Source organism: Gallus gallus, chromosome 5 (genome assembly GCF_016699485.2).
Source record: "Gallus gallus isolate bGalGal1 chromosome 5, bGalGal1.mat.broiler.GRCg7b, whole genome shotgun sequence".
NCBI classification, from domain to species: domain Eukaryota; kingdom Metazoa; phylum Chordata; class Aves; order Galliformes; family Phasianidae; genus Gallus; species Gallus gallus.
Genome location: NC_052536.1, coordinates 58,312,882 through 58,334,322, shown reverse-complemented (window position 1 = coordinate 58,334,322; position 21,441 = coordinate 58,312,882). Strand labels below are relative to the sequence as shown.

The following is a 21,441-nucleotide window of genomic DNA, read 5'->3' as shown; positions in this document are numbered from 1 at the left end:
ACACAGTCACACACACACAGCACACGAAACCTGGAAGCCGAGCAGATGTTAGCAGCCGGGATTGTGTCAGGAATACTTCTGTGATCACTGGGTTGAAATGAGAGCAGTAACTGCAAGCAGAGCTGGGCACTAGGGGTCCGGGACCTGCCCGCTCCTGGGCTTCTCACCACCACCAGCAAACATGACCTGCGTCACATCGAGGTCTGTACATGCACAACCCACCTTTTTCCTCTGGCTGTTCTTTGCAAGGTGCCATTCCCAATGAATCACAGAGTCATTCAGGTTGGAGAAGACCTCTAAGATCCCCACCCCGCCGTGCCCACTGCCCACGTCCCTCAGTGCCACATCCCACAGCTCTGGAGCACCTCCAGGGACGGTGACCCCACAGCTCCTGGGCAGCTGTGCCAACGCAGCACTGCTCTTTTGGAAGAAATGCTTCCTAAGACCCAACGTGAAATGTCCAACGAAGTGGTTCTCAGCTCGGAGATGAGCAGTCCTGCTGCCCAGCTGCAGACCCTCCGGGAAGGTCTTCACAGGGGTAGAGCTGCCGCAGTACGGCTGGGACCGGACCTCGGGGAGCAACCTCAGCCGCTCTCCCCACCGCCGTGGGATGTGATGCGGGGTGGTGTGTCTCATATACAGCACAGACACAACCTGCTCTATTTTTGATCTGCTGGATCTTTAAAACGCACAATGTTGTATCTACCACTGAATTAAGCAGTGTTTGCTTTTCAAACCTTCCACATTTGTATTTTTAGCTCCATTCTGGCATTCACTTTTTTTGGTTGGAATATATAACACACTCAGTTATTTAGTGTGCCTGGACCGAGTTCAGCCTATGTGTAACTCCACGGGCTCGAGCAGAAGCTACGTTCAAGGTGAATTGCTCTCTATGGGCCCAAGGAAATACAGCTTCTGTAGAAACGCATTTCAGCTCCCTCAGTAAATGCTACACTATTTCCATCCGTGGTTATTCCGCTGTGGTTTGGGTTATGTATTTACATTTTACGGAATAAATACTACAGCTTTCCCCATGACTAACACTTCTTAGTAACCAATAAGCTACTCAAATACACCACTGCCTCCTACAAGAGCCTAAACCACAGTGCTCTCCACGGGCTTGCTGTCCCCAGCTGGCCACCTCCTCGTGCAGAGCCATGGTTAACCAGCGTTACATAAGTCACTTTTTGGATCCCTCTTATCGTAGCATCACAGAACGGCCCGGGTTGAAAAGGACCACAATGCTCATTGAGTTCCAACCCCCTGCTATGTGCAGGGTCGCCAACCAGCAGCCCAGGCTGCCCAGAGCCACATCCAGCCTGGCCTTGAATGCCTGCAGGGATGGGGCATCCACAGCCTCCTCGGGCAGAGGACACAGGACAGCCTCGTCGTGAAGGCGCTGGGTGCTGTGGGACCGAATTCCTCATCAACAAACATCCCCAGCACCTCCGATCCTACCAAATCCTCAGGGAAAGAGCAGTGACAGCCCAGTGCTGCTCCCACGCAGCGGGACGGGTTGCTCTGCCCGGCCCACTGCTCTGTTTGAGCAGCAGTGCTATACAGGCCCTTGCACAGACTTTGTTTGTAGGTGGGGATATTCAATGCAAATGTTGCTTAACTTTAAGAAGTTGCACGGCAGCTACTCCAGAAATTGCTTTCCCTCGTTAAGAATAAGGCACAGTGTGACACGTTAGAAATGGCGATAGCAATATTTCACCAATCGTGATGGATTCATAGCCCAAATACCTCGCTAACAGATGTTTCTTTTAAACTCGGAGTGGTGTAGGAATAACTCAGAGATATTACAGTGTCAGCACTGCCTTTTATCTGCGTGCGCCCTTTCGGTGACATCCCCAGGCTTTTGCAATGCGTGGGTCAGGCCTGAGCTAGGAAAAGGGAAATGTTAAAGGGAGTCGTGTCTGACTGTGAGCTGTGGGGCGGCGTAAGGAAGGTGAGCTGTGCCGCCCGTCCTGCTGTGCGCCTGGGCATGGCGGGTTGGTGCTCTGCGGGAACGTACAGGGTTGTGCTCACACTTCTGAGCTGCTCTCGGTTCATCTACAAACTGAGCCTTAAGTTGCACCACAGGAGGGTCAGGTTGGATATTAGGAAACATTTCTTCTTTGGAAGAGCGGCGCTGCGTTGGCACAGCTGCCCAGGAGTGGTGGATGGGGTCCCCATCCCTGGGGGTGTCCCAGAGCTGTGGAGATGTGGCACTGAGGGACGTGGGCAGTGGGCACGGCGGGGTGGGCTGGGGTTGGGATTGGGGATCTCGGAGGGCTTTTCCAACCCGAGTGATTCTGTGATTCTATGAGGAGTTCCTGTGGCCGCCCTTCCGACTGTATGTTTTGGTCCTGTAATCCCACCAACTTTTCTATCTATGGGTGGTGGTTTGGCCAACCCAAATGGATACCCCGGGAGGGCAAAGGGGCGGTATCTCAACACTCTGGAGGAGCTCTCTTTCTTTACCATGGGATTGTTCAGTCTGCACCTTGTCCGCTTGTGGCACCCCATTCATCAGGGCTCCCCCCCCAGGAGCTGCCCTCTCCAGACCACCCCATTGCTCCCAGCAGATGTGTGCCAGCGGCCAACCACTCCGTCCCTCACCTCACTTGGGAACAGCTTTGAGCCCCGGGCTCTCAACTCATCCCCAAATCTGGCCGTCATTGCAACCTTTGGCCACGCTGGGGCTGAACCATGAGGTTCGGCAGGTTCAGGAGAGGAAGGGGTGGCCCTATTGGTACCGTGCTGTGGACACGCGTCCTCGTGGGGCCGGGGAACCTGGCCCGGAGAGAACGAGCTTTATTCCGGAGGGAAGGGAGAGAAAACTCCGACTGCAGGTGGGAACCGAAGGCAGAGAGAAGAGTTAATGCAGCCCCTTGGGGACGCATCCCGCGGGATGCACCTGAGCGGTGCCAAACCGGGGGGCGGGGGAGGGGGGAGCACCACGGTGCCGCCCAGCCGAGCTCAGCCCCTCCGCGCCCGACCGCAGCCCTCCGCCGCCTCCCCCCTCCCTGGAGGGAGAACCAGGCGCGGGCGGCGGGGCGGGTCGGGCCGTCCCTCGCGGGGCCGGGCCGGGCCGGGCGGGGGCGGGCCGGGGGCGGCGGGCCGGGCCGAGCCGGGCCGGGGGGGGGGCGGGGGGGGGGGGGGGGGGTTGAGCGGCTCCACGTGACTGCGGGGCCGGGAGAAAACGGGGGCCGGCGGCGGCGGCGGTCGCACTGCGCCCGGGCGGCGATCGCGGGAGGCGCTCGGCAGCCGCTGCCCCGGAGGCTTTCGGCGCGCTGGGTCCGCGCTGGCTCTCCAGAATCATGGACTGTGCTGATATGCCTTGCTTGCTGTCAGTGAGTACAGCCCTCTTCTTCCTCGCCTTGGCTTTTTTTTTTAATTTTTATTTTTTTATGCCGATCCTTTATTACTATTATTATTTTTAGTTATTTTACTTTTTTTTTTAATTTTTCTTTCTCTTTTTTTTTTTTCTTTTTTAACTTTATTTTTGTCTCCGCGTCCCGCAGCGGGATTCGAACCCGCAGCCCCGCGCCCCGCCGCGCCGCGCGCCCCTTCCCGCAGCCCCGCGGCGGCCGCGATGCCCCGGGAGCCGCCTGTCCCCGCCGGCTCCTTCTCATCGCGCTTTGCCATGTATTTTTTTGTATTTTTCAACTTTCTTCGGAAGAGGAGGAGGAGAGGAGGGGGGCGGGGGGGGGCTCGCTTCTCATCCTGACTTTCCTTGTCGTTTGTTGTTGCGTATTTTACACCCCAGAGACACCATGATTCCTGGTAACCGAATGCTGATGGTCATCCTATTATGCCAAGTCCTGCTGGGAGGTACCAACCATGCTAGCCTGATCCCCGAGACCGGCAGGAAGAAAGTCGCAGAGCTTCAGGGACAAGCCGGATCCGGACGCCACTCTGCCCAAAGCCATGAACTCTTGCGGGGTTTCGAAACGACTCTGCTGCAGATGTTTGGGCTGCGAAGGCGGCCCCAGCCCAGCAAATCAGCCGTCATCCCCAGTTACATGCTGGATCTCTACCGGCTCCAGTCCGGAGAAGAGGAGGAGAGCCTCCAGGAGATCAGCCTGCAGTACCCGGAGCGATCGACCAGCCGGGCCAACACCGTGAGGAGCTTCCACCATGAAGGTCAGTGATGGGAGGAGGGAAATTCCCAGCGCCGGGAGCGCTCGGCGGCTCACCAATGCGTTTGGGAGCGGGTCGTGCCCGCCTCTTGCTTTTTACGGGAGGAAAAACGCTCCCGACGCGCGCGGTGCGCGGGTGACAGCGTCTGCCGGGCTGTCCCGCTGCTGTCCCCGCATCCCGCGGCTGTTCCGAGGTGTTGGAGCGCTTCGACGACGCCGTCCGCCGGTCCCCGTGCCGCGGGGTCGCTCCCGGGCTCGCGTGGGCTTCGTGCATCCGCTGCGGGAGTGAAGGAGGGCGGGAGGTCGCCCACCCCCGGAGCGTTTCCTTTCAACTTCCCAACGATCGCTGCCTGGTTTTGCTCTTAAGGAAAAAAAAAATCCCCCCACTCAAAACCCCTCCTCGAACGTAATCCTTATAGCTGCGTGTTTGTAAGGTTTATTCAATAGGCCCTTGTAATCCGATCCAAATGTTTCCTAGCGGATGTTTCTTTTCCAAAGTAAATCTGAATTATTAATCCGGCCGCATCATTACGGCTTTGGAATTTGCTTCGCTTTCTCCCCCTGCGCCCCGTAACAAGGCAGCTCTGTGCTCCCCGCTGCTCTGGAGACCCGGGGGGGGGGGGGGGGGGGGGGAGCAGAGGGGGAAAATCTCCTCCAAAGTGGGGGAGAGGCGGAAGGAAAGGGTCAGAGCGCGGAGGGAGAGTGCACGGCACCGGGACCGCTCCGGCACCGGCTGCGATGCGGGGGGAAATGGAGCCAGGCAGGTGAAGGCGGGCTGGAACGGCGCCGGGGCTGTGGCTGCGTGCCCCGAGGCTGACGATGCGCTCCCGTTTTGTCCCTTTGTCCCGCTTTCCCCCTTCCCCGCGCCCACTCAGAGCACCTGGAGAGCGTGCCGGGTCCCAGCGAAGCGCCGCGGATCCGCTTCGTCTTCAACCTCAGCAGCGTGCCGGACAACGAGGTGATCTCGTCGGCGGAGCTGCGGCTGTACCGGGAGCAGGTGGAGGAGCCGAGCGCGGCGTGGGAGAGGGGCTTCCACCGGATAAACATTTACGAAGTGATGAAGCCGCTGTCGGAGCGCTCGCAGGCCATTACGCGCCTGTTGGACACGCGGTTGGTGCACCACAACGTGACGCGCTGGGAGACCTTTGATGTGAGCCCAGCCGTGATCCGGTGGACCAAGGACAAGCAGCCCAACCACGGGCTGGTGATCGAGGTGACCCACCTCCACCAGGCACAGACTCATCAGGGCAAACACGTCAGGATTAGCCGATCTTTACCTCAGGGGCACGGCGGGGACTGGGCGCAGCTCAGGCCGCTCCTGGTCACCTTCGGGCACGACGGGCGAGGCCACGCGCTGACCCGCAGGGCCCGCCGCAGCCCCAAGCACCAGCGTTCCCGCAAGAACAAAAAAAACTGCCGCCGCCACGCTCTCTATGTGGATTTCAGCGACGTGGGTTGGAACGATTGGATCGTGGCCCCCCCGGGCTACCAGGCGTTTTACTGCCACGGGGACTGCCCCTTCCCTCTGGCCGACCACCTCAACTCCACCAACCACGCCATCGTGCAGACGTTGGTCAACTCCGTCAACTCCAGCATCCCCAAGGCCTGCTGCGTGCCCACGGAGCTGAGCGCCATCTCCATGCTCTACCTGGATGAGTATGACAAGGTGGTGCTGAAAAACTACCAGGAGATGGTGGTGGAGGGGTGCGGGTGCCGCTGACCCCTTCCCTCCCCTCCCCTCCTCTCTCCCTCCCGTCCCACCCCAGAACTGCTTGCTCTAGCTGGACTCTTCCTCTAAACTAAACGTTCACCTTGACCTTATTTATGACTTTATGTGCAAATGTTTTTTTTTTTTGACAATAATGATCATATATTTTGACAAAATATATTTATAACTACGTATTAAAAGAGAAAAAAATAAAATGAGTCATTATTTTAAAGGTAAACGCATTTTGTGTCTCACCTCTCAGGGTGCTGCTGGCCCGGAGCGCAGCAGGGAATGCATCTCCTCCTCCTCCCTCCTCTCCCTCTTTTCCTACCTCCTCTCTTTCCCTCCCCCCCTCACCCCCCCCAGTAGTCTTTGCCCATCTCAGTGTCTCTATTTCTCACCGAGGTACCGCGGAGCCCCCCGGTGCTGGGAGCACCTCACTGGAGAGTCAGCTGCTGGGAATAGAGCCCACCTTGCTCACCTGGCCCAAGTGTTTGCAAAGCCACCCACCAAAATTGCATTTGAAAAGAAGGTGAAGGTTTACCTGAGGGCTATATGCTAAACCCGATGGGTTTTAAACCCTTCCTCCATCTTCAGGATTCCCCAGGTTTTAAAACTGTTAACGTTCCCTCCCCCTCCCTCCCCAATCTCTCTTCCCCTCCCCACTGGAGATTGGGAAGCTTCAAAGGTTTGCACGGGGCCTTTGAAGATCAAATCGCCCCATTACAATGCCAAAAAAAAAAAAAAAAAGAAGGATATCTGGAGCAGTTAAATATGTGTTAGCTAATAGCTACCTGCGCTGCGTCCTCTCCAAATTGCTTCCGAGCAGGAAGGGGATCAGAGCCAAACAGGTACCGCGGGGGCTTGGATGCTGTGGTCAGAGCCTGTCTGGGGGAGCGGTGGCACGGGGGGGGGTCGGACCCCCGCAGCCATTGGGGGAACGGAGGGGGGGCAGCAGCAGAGGTGGGGGGTGTGATGCAGTTTTGTTTTGGTTTTTTTTTTAATTTGTTTTCTTTCTTTCTTTGCTTTCAATGATTGAAGCTCTCCAACCCTCCGAAAGGGGCAGCTTAGCCGAAACCAGTAAAAAAAAGCGGCCGGGAATGCTTGCCAAAAGCCTTGGCTCCCTGAGGAGTGCAGGTGGAGAGAGGAGATGGGAGCCAGGGGGGAGGCGGCACGGCCCGCAGTTCTCTTGGAAACAACAAAAACACCCCCAGAACCGCCCCTTCCAACCCTCCTCTGCTCCCCTCTGTCCCCCCCACTGCCCCGCTGATGGAGGGGCTGTGGGCGCTTTGTGCCTGCCCGTACTGTGGGGTCCCTGTGTGGTTCTGCATGGGGGTTCGTGGGGTGTGCAGGGTGTGTGGGGCCGCCGTGGTGGCTGCCGGGCTCCCCTCGGCCCCGAGCTGACACTCTCATTCCTGCCTTTAAGAAGGGAAATGCGTGGCCCGGGGCACCGGCGACCTGCTGCCTCCCCTTTGATGCCTGCATATCAGACATAGCTGTGCCAAAGAAGGAATTTCATTTTGAAGTGGCATCAGCTAAAGGCGAGCGCCTTTCAGCTGCCTGACAGGGCAATTACACAGCTCCCCACCTCCCGCGATAACCCCACTGCGGGACAGGGGAAGGGGCTCAGCCCATCACCCCACAGCACTGCGCCTGGAGAAAATCCCTCTGCTTTTCCTCAAAGGATAAAGAAAAAAAAAGGGTTCCCGAGGCTTCTCCCAGGTTTGTCTCCCCGCTCTCATCCACCCCGTGTTACCCCAGCCCTGGCAGTGTGATGGAGCCGTGCAGCACGAGTGGCTCTGGGATTCGGGTCGTTCCCGTTGTGGCCGTGGGAGAAGGAGAAGTCTCCCACTGCTTTGCTGCATTCCTGCTGCTTTCTGGGTCTGTTTGCTTTGGTGTCGGTTTTTGCATTGCGTTTCGATGACGAAAGCAGAGCCTCAGCCCTGCAGAGCCACCTGCATGTCCAATAGGTGCTGTGAGGGGAGATGTGGTCCCGGTGCTACACGGCCTTGGAGAGCTTTTCGTTTGCTTTGATCCTACACAGTCTGTCCTGCCCCCAGACTGTAGGAAACTGCTGCTTTTTTAATCTCTGTTTGTTTGTTGGTTTGTTTCTCTTCTTGCTTTTTATTGTTAAATCACGACTTTTTAAAGAGTCTGACCCACGGGTATGGACTGTTTGTCAGTAACAAAATACCCGTGGATGCGTTGAGCAGCTGAGCACTCGGTGAAGCACATTTGAACTCCTGCATGCAGCACACAGTGGCTGCAGGGGCTGAGGATTCCCCTTCCCATGTGCCTGCATCCCTCCGTCCCCCAGGAAAACACAGCAAAATGGTCAGGAAAGACAGATTCAGGCCCCCTTCCAGTTTCCAGCTGATAACCGTTGGTGTTTTTTTTTGCTGCTGCTGATCAGATCTCTTCTCACCACCTTGGGAAGGGGAGAGGGCAGAGGAGCTGCTTTGGAAGCTGTGAATTGAGTGCCGGTGTGGGGGAGAGCCAGGAATTCCACGGAGTGTCTCTGGCCACTGTGTTGTGCTCTGGGGTTTGGTGCCCAGCTCTGGGGTCAGCACAGTGGCAGTGCTTTGTGCCATGGACGTGCCCACTTCATGCAACCCTACAATCATTTGTGTTGGAAGGGACCCTTAGAGGCCATCATGTTCAACTCCCCGGCAATGATCAGAGACATCTACAGTCCATTTGGCTTCTTGATGGCTTATCTGTGTCAGAAATTACCTTGATCTTGCAGCAGAGAAGAGCTGGAGTGTTGCAGAGCCTGTGTTTAACTTTGTTAAAAAGTGTGACAAACATGTCTGCTTTAAAAGCGCAATAACTCCTTTAGACCATGGAATGTGGCGTTTGCAAATGTGACTTATTTTAGAGTGCTTTGTTTGTGGCAAAGAAATCCCTGGCCCTTCAGTGCATGAAGGTTTGAGATAAGGTGTATCAATTTAATGCCTCCTCTTACTCAGCTTGTGCTGTGTTGAGCTGTGAACAAAAGTAGAATGTCTTGAAGGTGTGTGTGCAGCCCCAGGCAGCTGTGACCCAAAATCTTGCACCCCAGATAGATGGTGAGCATTGCATCTCACTACGAAGCATCTTCATCTTTGGGCCCACCTTAGGAAGGCTGTTAGTCTGGGTACCAAAAACTGATGATTTACTGAAGTCCATGTGGTTGGGCAGCCTGACCTGGAGGGAGGCAACCAGCCAAAGGCAGGGGTTGGGGCTGGGTGGGCTGCGAGGTCCCTCCCAACCCAAGCTGTTGACTCTACAACTCTATACCTCTATGACAATATGAGGCTCATGGATATAGGAAATGAGGAGAACATCTCAGCAAAGTGCTGTAACCTGTTGTGGCTCCAACTGAGATCCTACAGATTCTTGGTTTGTAGGATCATCTGGCAGAACTTTCTTCTTCTAGGTGAAAATTTGCCCTCTGAAGGCAGATCTTACAGCGTCAATCCGAGAAAAGCTGCTGTCTTGGAGATGCCATCACTGAGGAGTGCTGCTCGGGCAGCCAGGATTTGCTTGTAGCCACAGGCCTGAGGCTTTGCAAATTAGTTTCTAAAAATGCCAATTGGTTTGGAAGAGAAGCACCAAGGTTTGTACACTGCTATTCTGGGATGAGCTCAGAGGCTTTGCTGAGGAGCCAGCAAATGAAGACGGAGGCCCTTCTCCTTTTGGCCTTCATGCTTGCACACCTCTGGCAAGCTCCTCACCTATTACAGTAATAGTTGAGCTCTGATGGCCTGAAAAACTGTTGAACCTTGGCACTGAGAGATGCTCTGTTCTCTTTATTTTTGGGTTTCATCATGATAGCAGGCCCAAAGGCTCTCCTCTGTGCTGAGCATGTGACAAGACATGGTCCCTGTGTGGCATCACAGGACCGAGCAGGTGTGAGGAGATCCTTCTGCCCTTCTGCAGGTGAGGATCTTAGGCCCAGAGAGATGAGTGCACTCGGGCTGAGTCACACACAGAGAGCCAGCAGTTACCTGACCTGCATTGTGAGTTAGCTGCAAAACTCTCCTCTGCCCTTGGGTCTGTCTTGAGCATCACTCACTTAATCTCAAGCCACATAAAGGAAGATCAGCTTGTAGAGCCCAAGAGGAATGAGGCCACAGTGAGCTCTGGTTCTGTTGTGTCAACCATGGGTTGTCCCACCCAGCAGATGGACACGTGCTGAGACCTCGGTTCTGCTGCCTCTGCCATAACATCAGAGCTGAGGGGAGCTTTAATCCTAACCCAGCCCTGTGCTTTGGGTCTGTTCATGTGCCTCGGATAACAGGCACGTCTCAGTGTGCTCACACCTGTCTTTGTGCTGTTAGCTGCCTGGTTCTTCTGCTGCCTTCAGCAATGCTTTCACATTTCCCTTTGCTCAGGTGCTGGCACATGTGTTAATAAATGCAGATTTTCCTTTCCACTCTTGTTCTTATTCCTTCTTTTCCCACAGGCTGCAGATACCTACATTGGAACAGGTTGCCCAAGGAGGCTGTGGATGCCCCATCCCTGCAGGCATTCAAGGCCAGGCTGGATGTGGCTCTGGGCAGCCTGGGCTGCTGGTTGGCGACCCTGCACATAGCAGGGGGTTGGAACTGGATGAGCACTGTGGGCCTTTTCAACCCAGGCCATTCTAGGACTCTATGATGATATACAGACCCAGGGAGACCACACAGCTCCCAGAGGAAGCATTGGCTCCCAATCTTAGCAAGCTACGAATGGAAAAACGCTAATGCTGCTCTACGTTCAAAAAAAAACCTGGGCTAACTCTTTCCAAAGGACCATCTAGTGCTGCAGCCCACCTCTGAAGATGCTGCAGGAGCATTCTCCTGGAACACAGCACGCCTGTAAGGATGTTTTTCCAGAGTACCCACTACCCCTAGGTATTTACAGGTCAGAGCTTCTTGAGCCAACATTAAGGTCGTTGCATTCGATAGGACAGCTTCAATTTTGTATCCATAAATCCATTTCTCAGGGCTTCCCACCCACTTTCTTCTTCAGGAAGTGCTGTGTGGTCCTCTATTCTCTGGTGCCCCTGGAACCAAGCAGGGTGGGCAGATCTGGAGTCCCACAGGCAAGGAGCAAGTGCCTCTCCCAGTAACCCACCTGTTCCTCACCTCTCCCTCCAGTAAAGTGAGGTGATGTGTTATGAAGCAATAGGCTGAAACAAGTGGCACTGCTTTACATATCAGCATATATGGAAGACAGTTGGAATTTTGTGTTACGTTTATTGGTTTTATTAGTTTTGTCTGCACCGTAACACACACCTGCTATTTAATAAGAAAATAAGTGAGAGCCTCCACGCCAAGATTAACTAAGATATGCTAAATTGATTATTGACCTTTCTGGGAGAGCCCTGTGCAGGATAGACATGTGGGGGAGTGCTCACGGGGCCATGGGACATTTAGTAGGGAATTGTATACACACAATCAAAGAAAGGTTTGGCTTGGAATGAACCCTCAAAGTCCATCTGGTTCCAATCCCTGCCACCCTGAGCTTCACCATTTTGGGGAGCAGAGGGTGACGGGCTGAAGCTGTGTGGGCTGGTGAAGACATCACAGCCCAGTTGATGCCATACTGGTTGTCCATATGGTTGGGCTCTGGACCTGCTGTGGGAGGGTCCCCATGCTGCTGGGTGGTCTGTGGGGGAAAGTTCCTTGCTGTTGAGTTACTCTGAAAAGAAGAATTGGGGCTCTAGGACATGGTTTTGTACCTGCTTTGCTTCTCATGGACCCAACAGCCCACTTGAACTGCATGGTGACGTTCTTTTTCTCTGCTTGCACATCTAAGCAAAGAGCCTGGACCCTGCATGGCACTGTGCTCCTGTTCTTCATGGACAGCCTTATGCAAGGGCTTCCAGGTCTGGAAGAGGCATCAAGCAAGACATCACATGAAACTCACTGACCTTTACAGCTTCTGGACGTGGGACATCCAAGGCAGGTATTCCTAAATGTCATTTTGTATCATTTAACACATACAGCTCGAGTAGATGATATTTGTTTTGATGTTTAAAAATATTCAAAATGATCTCTGCGGCATTCCTCAAAAGATGGTTGATTGAGTTGGACAGCTTCTCTGCAAGAGGCAGTGCCCAAAGATTGTTTGCAAATATACTTTCAACTTGATTTACCAATAATGGGAGTCAAGGAGGATCAATATGTACAGGATACCATTGAGGAGAAAAAAGTGATGGTACAGCTGGTAAATCCCATGGGGAGGAAAGAGCTCTTTGTCTCTGAGTAGAGACATCTGGGAAACTGGGAGAAAAATTCTGGCTATTGGAGAAGTGAGAGCCCAGATGGACCATTGCAATGAGACTGCCAAGGGTTGAGACTGCTCTTGTTTGGTAGTGATGCTTCCTTACCAGTGATGAAGTACAATGTGATCCTCAGGATGCTGCCATGCTCAACCAGACAAGGAGGTTTGGAGATGGTCAATGGAGGGAGGAGCAGGGGAGGGGACCCTGCACAGACCCCCTGGGTGCTGGATGTAGCTAACGTTACATGGCACTCTTCACAAATCGCTTTTTGCTGTGGGCCGAATAATGGCTTATAATAATAACATCACTGTGTGTCCCCAGGGCAGCACGGCTGCTGGCAGGAGGGCGGAGGTTTCTTCCCACTTCCATCTGTGTGGTCCAGGGTGGGTCAGAAAGTGGCCTCATGCCTCAGTTTCCCCCCTTGCAGCCCAGGAATGCTCTCATCCTGCTGACAGCAACTGCGATAAATAACATCTCTCAAGCACCCGCTATTTAAAAAATCTTTTATTGCTTCCCGTTAAGCTGATGACTGCTAATGAGGAGAATCAAATTCACTGCCCTGTCGCCATTAGACAAATATGTGCTCCATCTCCATCCAAAAACCCCATTGTAAATAACTGCGGAGGAGTGGAATAAACATCGTCCTTCCCAGGGCAGGGCTGAGCAGCAGGAATGAGCAAACACAGGTGCGGAAGATTTGTAAGCTTTAGAAGAGTTTGGGGCTATTTGGGAATCAAATCTGGTTTTGGTTATGAGCATCTTCAGCGGAGAAACCCCAAACCACCAATAAGAGACCCCACAGATGGGGCCGTGGCAGCCGTCTGCAGCTGTGGGCTGGCTGGGGCCACGGAGGCCCATCCCAGCAGTGTGGTGACACCGAGGGGCGGCGGTCCTGGTGCTGTCCCTGCACCCTGTGCTTGGTATCCTCAGCCCTGTGCGTGACCCAACGCCCCGTGCAGGGAAGTCCCCCTGCGTTAAATCTGCTACGCTGGGGTTGGTGCCGCTCGGTGTGCAGTTGGGGCTAAGCTGCTCGCTTCACGTGGCTTTCCTCTCTGCCTTTCCCCTTTCCCGTTTGAAGGTGAAGGTTTTATGTGACTGAAATGTGTTAACGCTCCCATAAAAGTAAATGAAACAAAAGTGGACGTTTTCTTTTTTTGGGTGCAGCTGTGATTGGTTTGGGCCTGATCCAGAGGCTGGAAGGGTGATGATTAGCAGTGCTGAAGAGAAGGACCAGGAAGCATTTTCTGCAGGAAAATGTCATTTTCTGGAGCAGAACGTGACATCTAGAAGAGCCTTCTGTGAGTCAGTTCTTTGGGGATTCCTGCTCCATAGCAATCTCTCCTAAACACTGCCCAGAGAGATGGTGGATGCCCCATCCCTGGCGGCACTCAGTGTCAGGCTGGATGGGGCTCTGAGCACCTAATCGAGCTGTGGGTGTTCCCGTTCACTGCAGGGGAGTAAGACCAGATGGCCTTTAAGGGGGTACCTTCTGACTCAAATGATTCTATGATTCTGTTTTAATTATTCCCAATGACAATGAACATCAATCTCAGCCTATCCTGTGGTTAAAGTACCTACGTGACATCACCTCCTAGAAGCCATCCCTGATGCAGTGGCTGCAGAAGGGACAGTGCTTGTGCTGATGCTCTGTGTTTGTCCCTATTGCTTTACACAGTGAAGGCCAACAGGATGTATTGGTCTGAGCACGTGGCCTCCTGCATGAACCCGTTGCTTTTGGTTTCTTATCTTGTTTTGAACAACTCATTTCAGACTCAGCAAAACCAGGAGCGGGGATAGGGAAAGAATTTCCTGGCCTTGTTCATGCATGTTGACAGCAGTCTTCCCATTGCCCCCTGGCAAAGCAGTGCAGGACTCTCCCACAAAACATTTCCAAATCTCCATCAGCAGGGACAAGCTGGCCATGGAAGGTTGTTGGGACTGCAACTTGTCCATGGTTCCTTAAGCTTGGTGGTGGCTGGACTGCTGTCCCCCACTACTGAGGCCAATGGCAAGAAGCATTTCCAAGCCATGAGGTTTCAGCCTGGCTTTGCAGCCCACCATCCCTGCAGCATGCACAGAAAAGTGAGGCCAGGAGTGAGAGATAGTGAGGCTGCAGAGACATTTGGCCTGAATGGAGACTTGAACAAAGGGTGCTTGCGTGTGGTGGAGTGCAGAGCCCAGCAGGATGACTGAGGCAGAGCTGAGAGGGCTTAGGGAGCATCCTTGCTCTGTGCCTTTGTCCCACTCCAGCCTGGATTCTCACTCCTGTTCCATTTTTAGAGTGTTGGTGGTGGACATCCCACCAAGCCACCCAAGTCTCTGCCACTATTTCTCCAGGCTGGTTTACAGCAGATATTTGTGCTGAGCTGGGCTGTTCATTTGCTGATGGTCCCCCATTGGTGCCTTGGGTATCCTCTGGGCTGCCTGTCCCCAGAAGGAGCAGAGCAGGCTCTTTGCTGCTCCTGAGCTCCTGGGGAAATCAGTGGCAGGGACACAGACATGATTTCCTCAGCCCGTGGCAGTGTTTGGGGAAATGCAATGAGAGCTTGGAGCGCTGTCCCATGAAGGGAATGTGATGGATGTGATGGACACAGTAAATCTGGGACTTCCATGGCTGAGTGGTGGCCTTGTCCTTTCTGAGGGACCATCCAGGGACACTGCCCAGAGAGCTGTGGGTGCCCCATCCCTGGAGGTGCTCAAGAACATTAGGAAAAAAATCTTCTCTGAAAGGGTAGTAATGCATTGGAACGGGCTGCCCAGGGAGGCGGTGGATTCCCTGTCCCTACAGGGCACCTTGTCTGTGTGCTGGAGATGGACACCTCTCCAAGAGCATCTACCAGGGTCTCCATCCTTTGCTCCTGTACCTGCAAAGGAAAGGCCATGTCGTCTTGAAGCTGGGCTTGTTCTGAAAACCCCTCCTGTGCTTCCTGGTGTCACACAGCACGTCGGTTCAGGTAATCCGTGGCGGGAGGGGAAGTGGGGCCACTGGGGTTGGCGAAGGGGCCGTTCTCGGCAGCGTACACCTGCACCTCTTGGCAAAACGGGCCCTGCGGCCTGGCAGAAACTTCTGCTGAATATTTTGGCTGGATCCGTGAACTTGTGCGGCTTTTGTGGCATGGAAACTGCCTATAACTTATGCTGAATAAGCCCCATATATCATGTTGACAGTTCCAGGACATTATAAGATCATTTAGCCCTTTCTCACCAAAAACAATTTCAAACCACAGGGTAATTATTTAATGATCAGTAAAAGAGCCCCGCATTAACCTCACGACTGAGAAAAAAGTAAGATCCAAAAATCCAAAATCTCCTCCACCCCCAAACTCCAGCAACTGAAATCCCACGACCTGCCCCACCTGCTGTGCACCCAGTAGCGTGAAATCGCAGAGCTGGTGCAGAAATTACAGCATGAGATCCCAGCATCCTGACCTGGGACAGCTGAGTCTGGATGAGAGCTGAGGAGAGAAGATGTGTTTAGAGGTGAGTTTTCAGAGAAGCCATTTACACTGTGGTGGGAAGAATGTCTCTACGGCATTTAAGCTTTTGCTGTGTCCAAAAGTGCTCTAAAATGTCCACAGATCCTGAGAAAAAAGTTGTTAACATCCTCAGCAGCAGCCTAAGGAAGCTCCAAGAGACAGCAGAGATTCAGCTTTTACTCCATCCGAGCCTGCTGAACACATATGGGGAAGTCTATTTCTTTCCCAAGGGGAAAAGATCCAGTGCGCCAGTGGTGTAAAACCAATGCAGCAGTGCCAAAGCCAATGGCACCACAGTAATTTGCATCTGGACTGGTTCAAACTGCTCCCTTTGAATCAAGACCTTGTTAATATGTAAAGAAAACTTTGCCTCTCCTGGGGCTTACATCTTCCAGCACGAAGTGGATGGGGTCATCTCAGCACAGAAATCAGGCAGTCTCCTAGGAAAATTTCCCATCTCTTGAGCAAGGGAAGCTGTACGATGCCTTGGAGCCTCACTCTGCATCTTCTTCATTCTTTAGGCATCTTCCTCATTGGCACAGCTGCCCAGGAGTGGTGGGGTCACCGTCCTGGAGGCGCTCCAGAGCCTTGGAGATGTGGCACTGACGGCAGTGGGCATGGCGGGGTGGGCTGGGGTTGGGCTTGGGGATCTCGGAGGTCTTTCTAACCTCAGTGATTCTATGACTCTGCGATTCCATGACCTCTGTATCCCCGTGCCCAAGCTCTAAGCATCCTGATGGGTATCACCTCCTATCCCACAGGTGTCACTGCCAATCCCACTTGCCAGGCCCATGTGCACTTCGTTTTCTTGCCCTTCTTGAGAACTGTCTGCAGGTTGTGCTTTGCCTCCATCATCATTGTGGCTTTCATCTGCACCGGTAGCGGCAATCCCCACCATGCAGGATTTATTTACATTGCAGGGTAAGTGGGAGGCTGTAATTGGGATGGGATTTGAAGAGGTCAGAAGAAGCCTGTGTGAGAAAACTGTAAATGAGGGTGGGCTGGGAGCATGCTGGGTTGTTACGCACGTATCTTTCCAGCCCCACTCAGTGCCATTAACTGGGGGTAAACGTACTGTCTGGGGATGTATGTGTATACATTAATGGGGATTTTTAAACAGTTGATCAGTAATGAGCTGCTAATGTTTTCCAAGCAGTCTTTGGAGACCAGGCTCTGAGATTTTTGCTTTCTCGAGCAACCATCAGAATAAAGGCTGCCTTGTGTATTTATTCAATGGTCATCACTCCGTAGCACGCATGAGAAGTTACTGAAAGTATCTTGTTTTGGGAACAGGTGAAGGAGAAATACAGGCTGCTGTTTAGGCTGTGGCATATTGGCCATGCTGAGCATCTTGTCTTGGGAATGTTTTCATACATCAGCGAAGGGAGCACAAACACATACTGTGAACATCTGCCAGGGGAGATGCCTCAGCTTTGCTGGCTGTTGCTGTTATTAATAATATTCTGGTGGAAAAGAGCAGCCCCAAAACAGTAACGTGTCCCCGGTGTTTGCAGGTTTATAGCCAGCCCTCCTCCCAACACTGCCCACCATGCAGCCTCCTGTTCCTGCAGGATGTGCCCAGGAGATGTCACTTAATGAGTGGGCTGGATTGAACGGCTTCCAGTAGCGTAGTAATGTGTTTGGAGAAGGAAGGGCTTTCAGAAGGGAGCTCTTTGCCCATTGAACTCCAACAACTTTCCACTCCTGATGGGGAGAGAGGAAAGTCTGAGCACCTCGTGCACAGAGCCCAGGGTACCCATTACTTCATCCTTATGGCAAGGGAAGAGAGCACAGCAGGCAGTGAAATCTGGTAGTTTGGCTCTGTCACAAATCGTGGGCAAGCAGCAGTAAGAATCTGCTGTGAGTCAGAGCACGTTTGCAGCCAGATGGCTCACAGAGGTCCTGCCCTTTGGCTGCGCTTACCTGGATGCCACTGCCCAATGCTGGTAACTCAGAATACTGGATTTCTTCCTGTTCTAGATGGACTCCCTGCTTCTCCTCGGTAGGTGACAAACAACGACGTCTAGGATGGAGGTTCAGGCTGGATATGAGCTAAAATTTATTCTAAGACAGAGTGGTGCTGCAGTGCACAGCTGCCCAGGTGTGGTGGGGTCACCATCCCTGGAGGTGTTCCAGAACCACGGAGATGTGGCACAGAGGGACGTGGGCAGTGGGTATGGGGGGTGTGTTGGAGTTGGAATTGATCTTGGAGGTCTTTTCCAGCCTTAAAGATTCTATGTTTTTGTCAAGAAAATAAGGAAAGGATGGGCTGGTTTTGTATCCCAGGGCTCCATGTGGAAGGCAGCACACTGCACTTGTCATTTTGCAGAGTTGATTTGTTGGAAAGCAAAAGCTAAAAAAAAAAAAAGAAAAATCCCATTGTGACGCCACGATGCAGCAGTTGTTTTATCTCACGGGGAGGTTGAATGAGGCCTCGTAATTGCTGGAAGATTTATGAGACCGGAATTATGCTCTGCTGAGGCTGGCTAATGTATCCGCGGCATGGATGTTGTGAAAGCACCTTATGAGGCAACATGTTAGGAAACTTCAGAAGGTGTGTGTTCTCTGGAGGCAATAAGGAAAATAACACAGCCTGTAGTAGGTCGGTTTCTATATGGTGTTGACATCCAACCGTTGTCCCCCATGGTCCAAATAAATCCTCTGGAGCTGACTTTCCTGTGCTGCCTCAGACAGGCAGCGGTGGGTTAGTGGCCATGGTGTGGGATGCACCTCTGCAGGCTTTGATGTGCCAGGGAGCTGTTTGCAACCCAGCTCCTTCTACAGGATCTACATCTCCAAGAGCTCTCTGTTACTTCTTGATAAACAGCCTCAATCAGCCAAATAAGTCCCAGGTATCCACCTGCAAGCCGAAACAATTGTGTCTGTAAATACTCCATGTACCAAACCATAGATCCGTATAAACCAACAAAGCATGCACCAAATTTCTAAAAAAGCTTGGCACTTCTGGCAGATCTGAAGGTGAAGGCTTTTTCCCTTTGTTGTTAGTCCTGTCAAGGTTTAACCATAGGCATCTCAGTGTGTTGACCTGGGTTTTCTCTTTGCTTTCTTTGTAGGATCACAGAACCATTCAGGTCGGAAAAGCCCTCTAAGATCCCCAAGCCCAACCCCAGCCCACCCCACCATGCCCACTGCCCACATCCCTCAGTGCCACATCTCCACTTTCCTTGGACACCTCCAGGAACGGTGACCCCACCACCTTCCTTGGCAGTCCGTGCCAATTCATTATCACCCTTCTGAAGAAGAAATTTTTCTTACTATCCAACCTGAACCTTCCCTGGCGTAACTTCAGTGCACGCAGAAGTCCCTTTCCCAAGGTCAGGGGGTCTGGCTGTGCTGGGTACCCCACAGCTTCACACCTCATCTGCTGGGTACACCCGGAGGGGTTTGGTTTGCGGTTGTATAAAGATGCTAGAAACGCTCAAAGGGCATATTTGGGTGAGGGCGAGATCTGGAGGAAAAGGCGAGCTCAGTTGTATGATGTTGCATAATACAGCAGCAACCTCTGTCACCTGGAGGATGGGAATTGCCGTTGAGAGCGTAGACGTATAGCAACAAAACCTTCCAGCAGCTCCCTTTGTATTTTTGTCTTATGAACTTTGAATTGAACTTCTGCGCCGGCTCTGATCTGGGTGAAATATCATATCTGAGACTGATCCTTATCTCCTCAACCTTCCCTTTGTTTCTCTGATTCTTCGGGCTTTCCCCTCTTGTTTCCTTGTGAGTGGCCCACGGCTTTGATCTGGCGGTGAGCCCCGGCGGCACAACCCCTCGCGTTGGTGCGGGGGACCTGCAGCCCTCAGCCTGCCCAGACAAGAGGTCACTTCTTCTGTGCTGCGTCTGAAGGCACGCGGGGTAACCTCAGAATTCATTGTTTCCCCTGACACGATGGGAAACAGCAAATTCACACGGGTATATCCCACAGCGAGGAGCGCACCTGTGGGAACCCGGCCGTTGTATATCTGCTTCCAATTTTATTTACAATCCCTTCTATTTTTTTTTTTTTTCTAAAGAGTCAGAGCAATTTAGGCGTACCTATCCTTTAATACAAAATAATAGAAACCAAAGTTCTTAAATGCTTTATAATGTCTTTTTCTCCGCTTTTTACAGCCACGAGCAGAGGTTCTATTCTTCCGAAGCGTCCAGGTTTCTAAGATCGCATTATATTTTACCTTTTTGGGAAATTCCTTTCCTAGAAAGGAACAGCTGGTCTTAATCTGTTCCGATGATACCTACTGATCTATACAGCAAGAGCAAAGCGAGGCCAACTGTGTTGGAAAGCATTGTGGGCTTCTCCGCAAATATTCATTCACTGTTTCGGACTCTCTTTTTAAAGCCATGATGTAGAGAGGCACTTCGAGCTTGCTCCCCACGTTTTCCATTAGTGGTAATTTAAAACTTTGAAAAATGTACAGTAACTTGCCTGGGTCAGCTGAGTATCAGCATGTAGCTTTTCATTCACATTTTTCATTTAATCCGGTGGCTTTGAATTCCTTGCCTTGTAAGTTCCTATATATGAAGATTAGAAACTGCTCCTGGCTATGTAGAATTACATGCTTTTAGATGAAATTTAATCCCTTGTAAAAGGTTTTGTTCGCTGTGCTCTTTCCTGTTCTCAGCAACAGGCTCCCTCACCGGGAGAGGATGGCACAGGTGAAGACAACAGCGGACAAAAAGCCAAAATCACAGCCCACGTTGAGGATCAAATCTTTATCAGAGCCTTCAGCGACCTGGCAGCTTGGAGGCTTCTGCTTTCGATTCCAGGAAAGCAGAGCAGCAAAATTAAAGCCTGCAAAACCTACTGAGAATAAATTGGATGTGTCCGCACCGCCTGTGTTTTGACAGCGCTTGAGGTGGGGAGGCTTGGCGCTGGGAGGGCCGGGTGTGCGCTCCAAGCTCTGCATCCCATGGCCCTGCTGGGACTGCTGAGAAGCAGAACCCTCCACCAGGACGCAGGGAGGGCCAAAGGGGATGCAGCTCCTGTGTCCTTTTGCCAGGGACTCCTCTCGCTCTCCAGAAAAACAGAGAAGACTCACAGGTTGCCTTGAAAAGCTCTGCCTAGTGAACGCGACTTCTTTGCCTGCAGGCTGGGATAGTTTGTGCCAGCCAGAGAGAAAACTGTTCTGTTTCTTCCCAATTCCGTATCACCGAATGGCCTTAAGTTGCACCACAGGAGGTTCAGGTTGGATATTAGGAAATAGTTCTTCTCTGAAAGAGCAGTGCTGCAGCGGCACAGCTGCCCAGGAGTGCTGGGGTCACCATCCCTGGAGGTGCTTCAGAATGTGGAGATATGGCACTGAGAGACGTGGGCAGTGGGCACAGTGGGGTGGGCTGGGGTTGGGCGTGGGGATCTTGGGGGTCTTCTCCAGCCTTAACGATTCTATGAGTCTATGATTGAGAAAGGGGCCGTGGCTTGTGTTCTGTGAGCGTGGGACTGGGGCACACTGCATCCTCCGGTGGATGCAGCTCCTCTCACACCAAATTGCAAAGGTGAAATCGCAAATCTGGCAGCGATTGCTGGCAGCAAATGGGTTGTCCCCAGGCTGAGATGTGCTTGTGTACCATCCCTAAGAGAAAAGGTGCTGTTTTCAGGTAATTTCAGAAGAGGAAGGAGAAAAAGAGCTCATCTGGCACCTTAGCTGCTTGCAGCCGTTTCCCCCTCGGCTCCATTAGAGTTAACAGGTTGGCTGAAGCCAAACAAAATTCGGAAATTTCACTTCTGAATAAAGCATGCGAGCCTGGCCCGGGAGTGGGCTGCTCTCTTCCTTGTATGAATCAGTCTCCAAGATATGCTCACATTCCTGAGAAACAAGCCTGGAATAACACGGCCGGCTTTTGGGTGCAACGCACTGATTGCGA

General features: G+C 52.6%; 1 protein-coding gene across 2 annotated transcripts; it reads left to right on the top strand.

Annotated features, from left to right (window-relative positions):
• Positions 1-3,212: 3,212 nt before the first annotated feature.
• Positions 3,213-6,073, top strand: BMP4 (bone morphogenetic protein 4). Of its 2 annotated transcripts, none has more exons than XM_046941472.1 (3): positions 3,213-3,338; positions 3,808-4,131; positions 5,003-6,073. In XM_046941472.1, exons 2-3 carry the CDS (start codon positions 3,954-3,956, stop codon positions 5,845-5,847), a joined length of 1,023 nt encoding a protein of 340 aa, XP_046797428.1. In that variant the 5' UTR covers positions 3,213-3,338; positions 3,808-3,953; the 3' UTR covers positions 5,848-6,073. The 2 variants fall into 2 exon arrangements, with proteins under 2 accessions (XP_046797428.1, NP_990568.4); NM_205237.4 differs by having other exon boundaries at positions 3,755-4,131.
• The last annotated feature ends 15,368 nt before the right edge of the window (positions 6,074-21,441 follow it).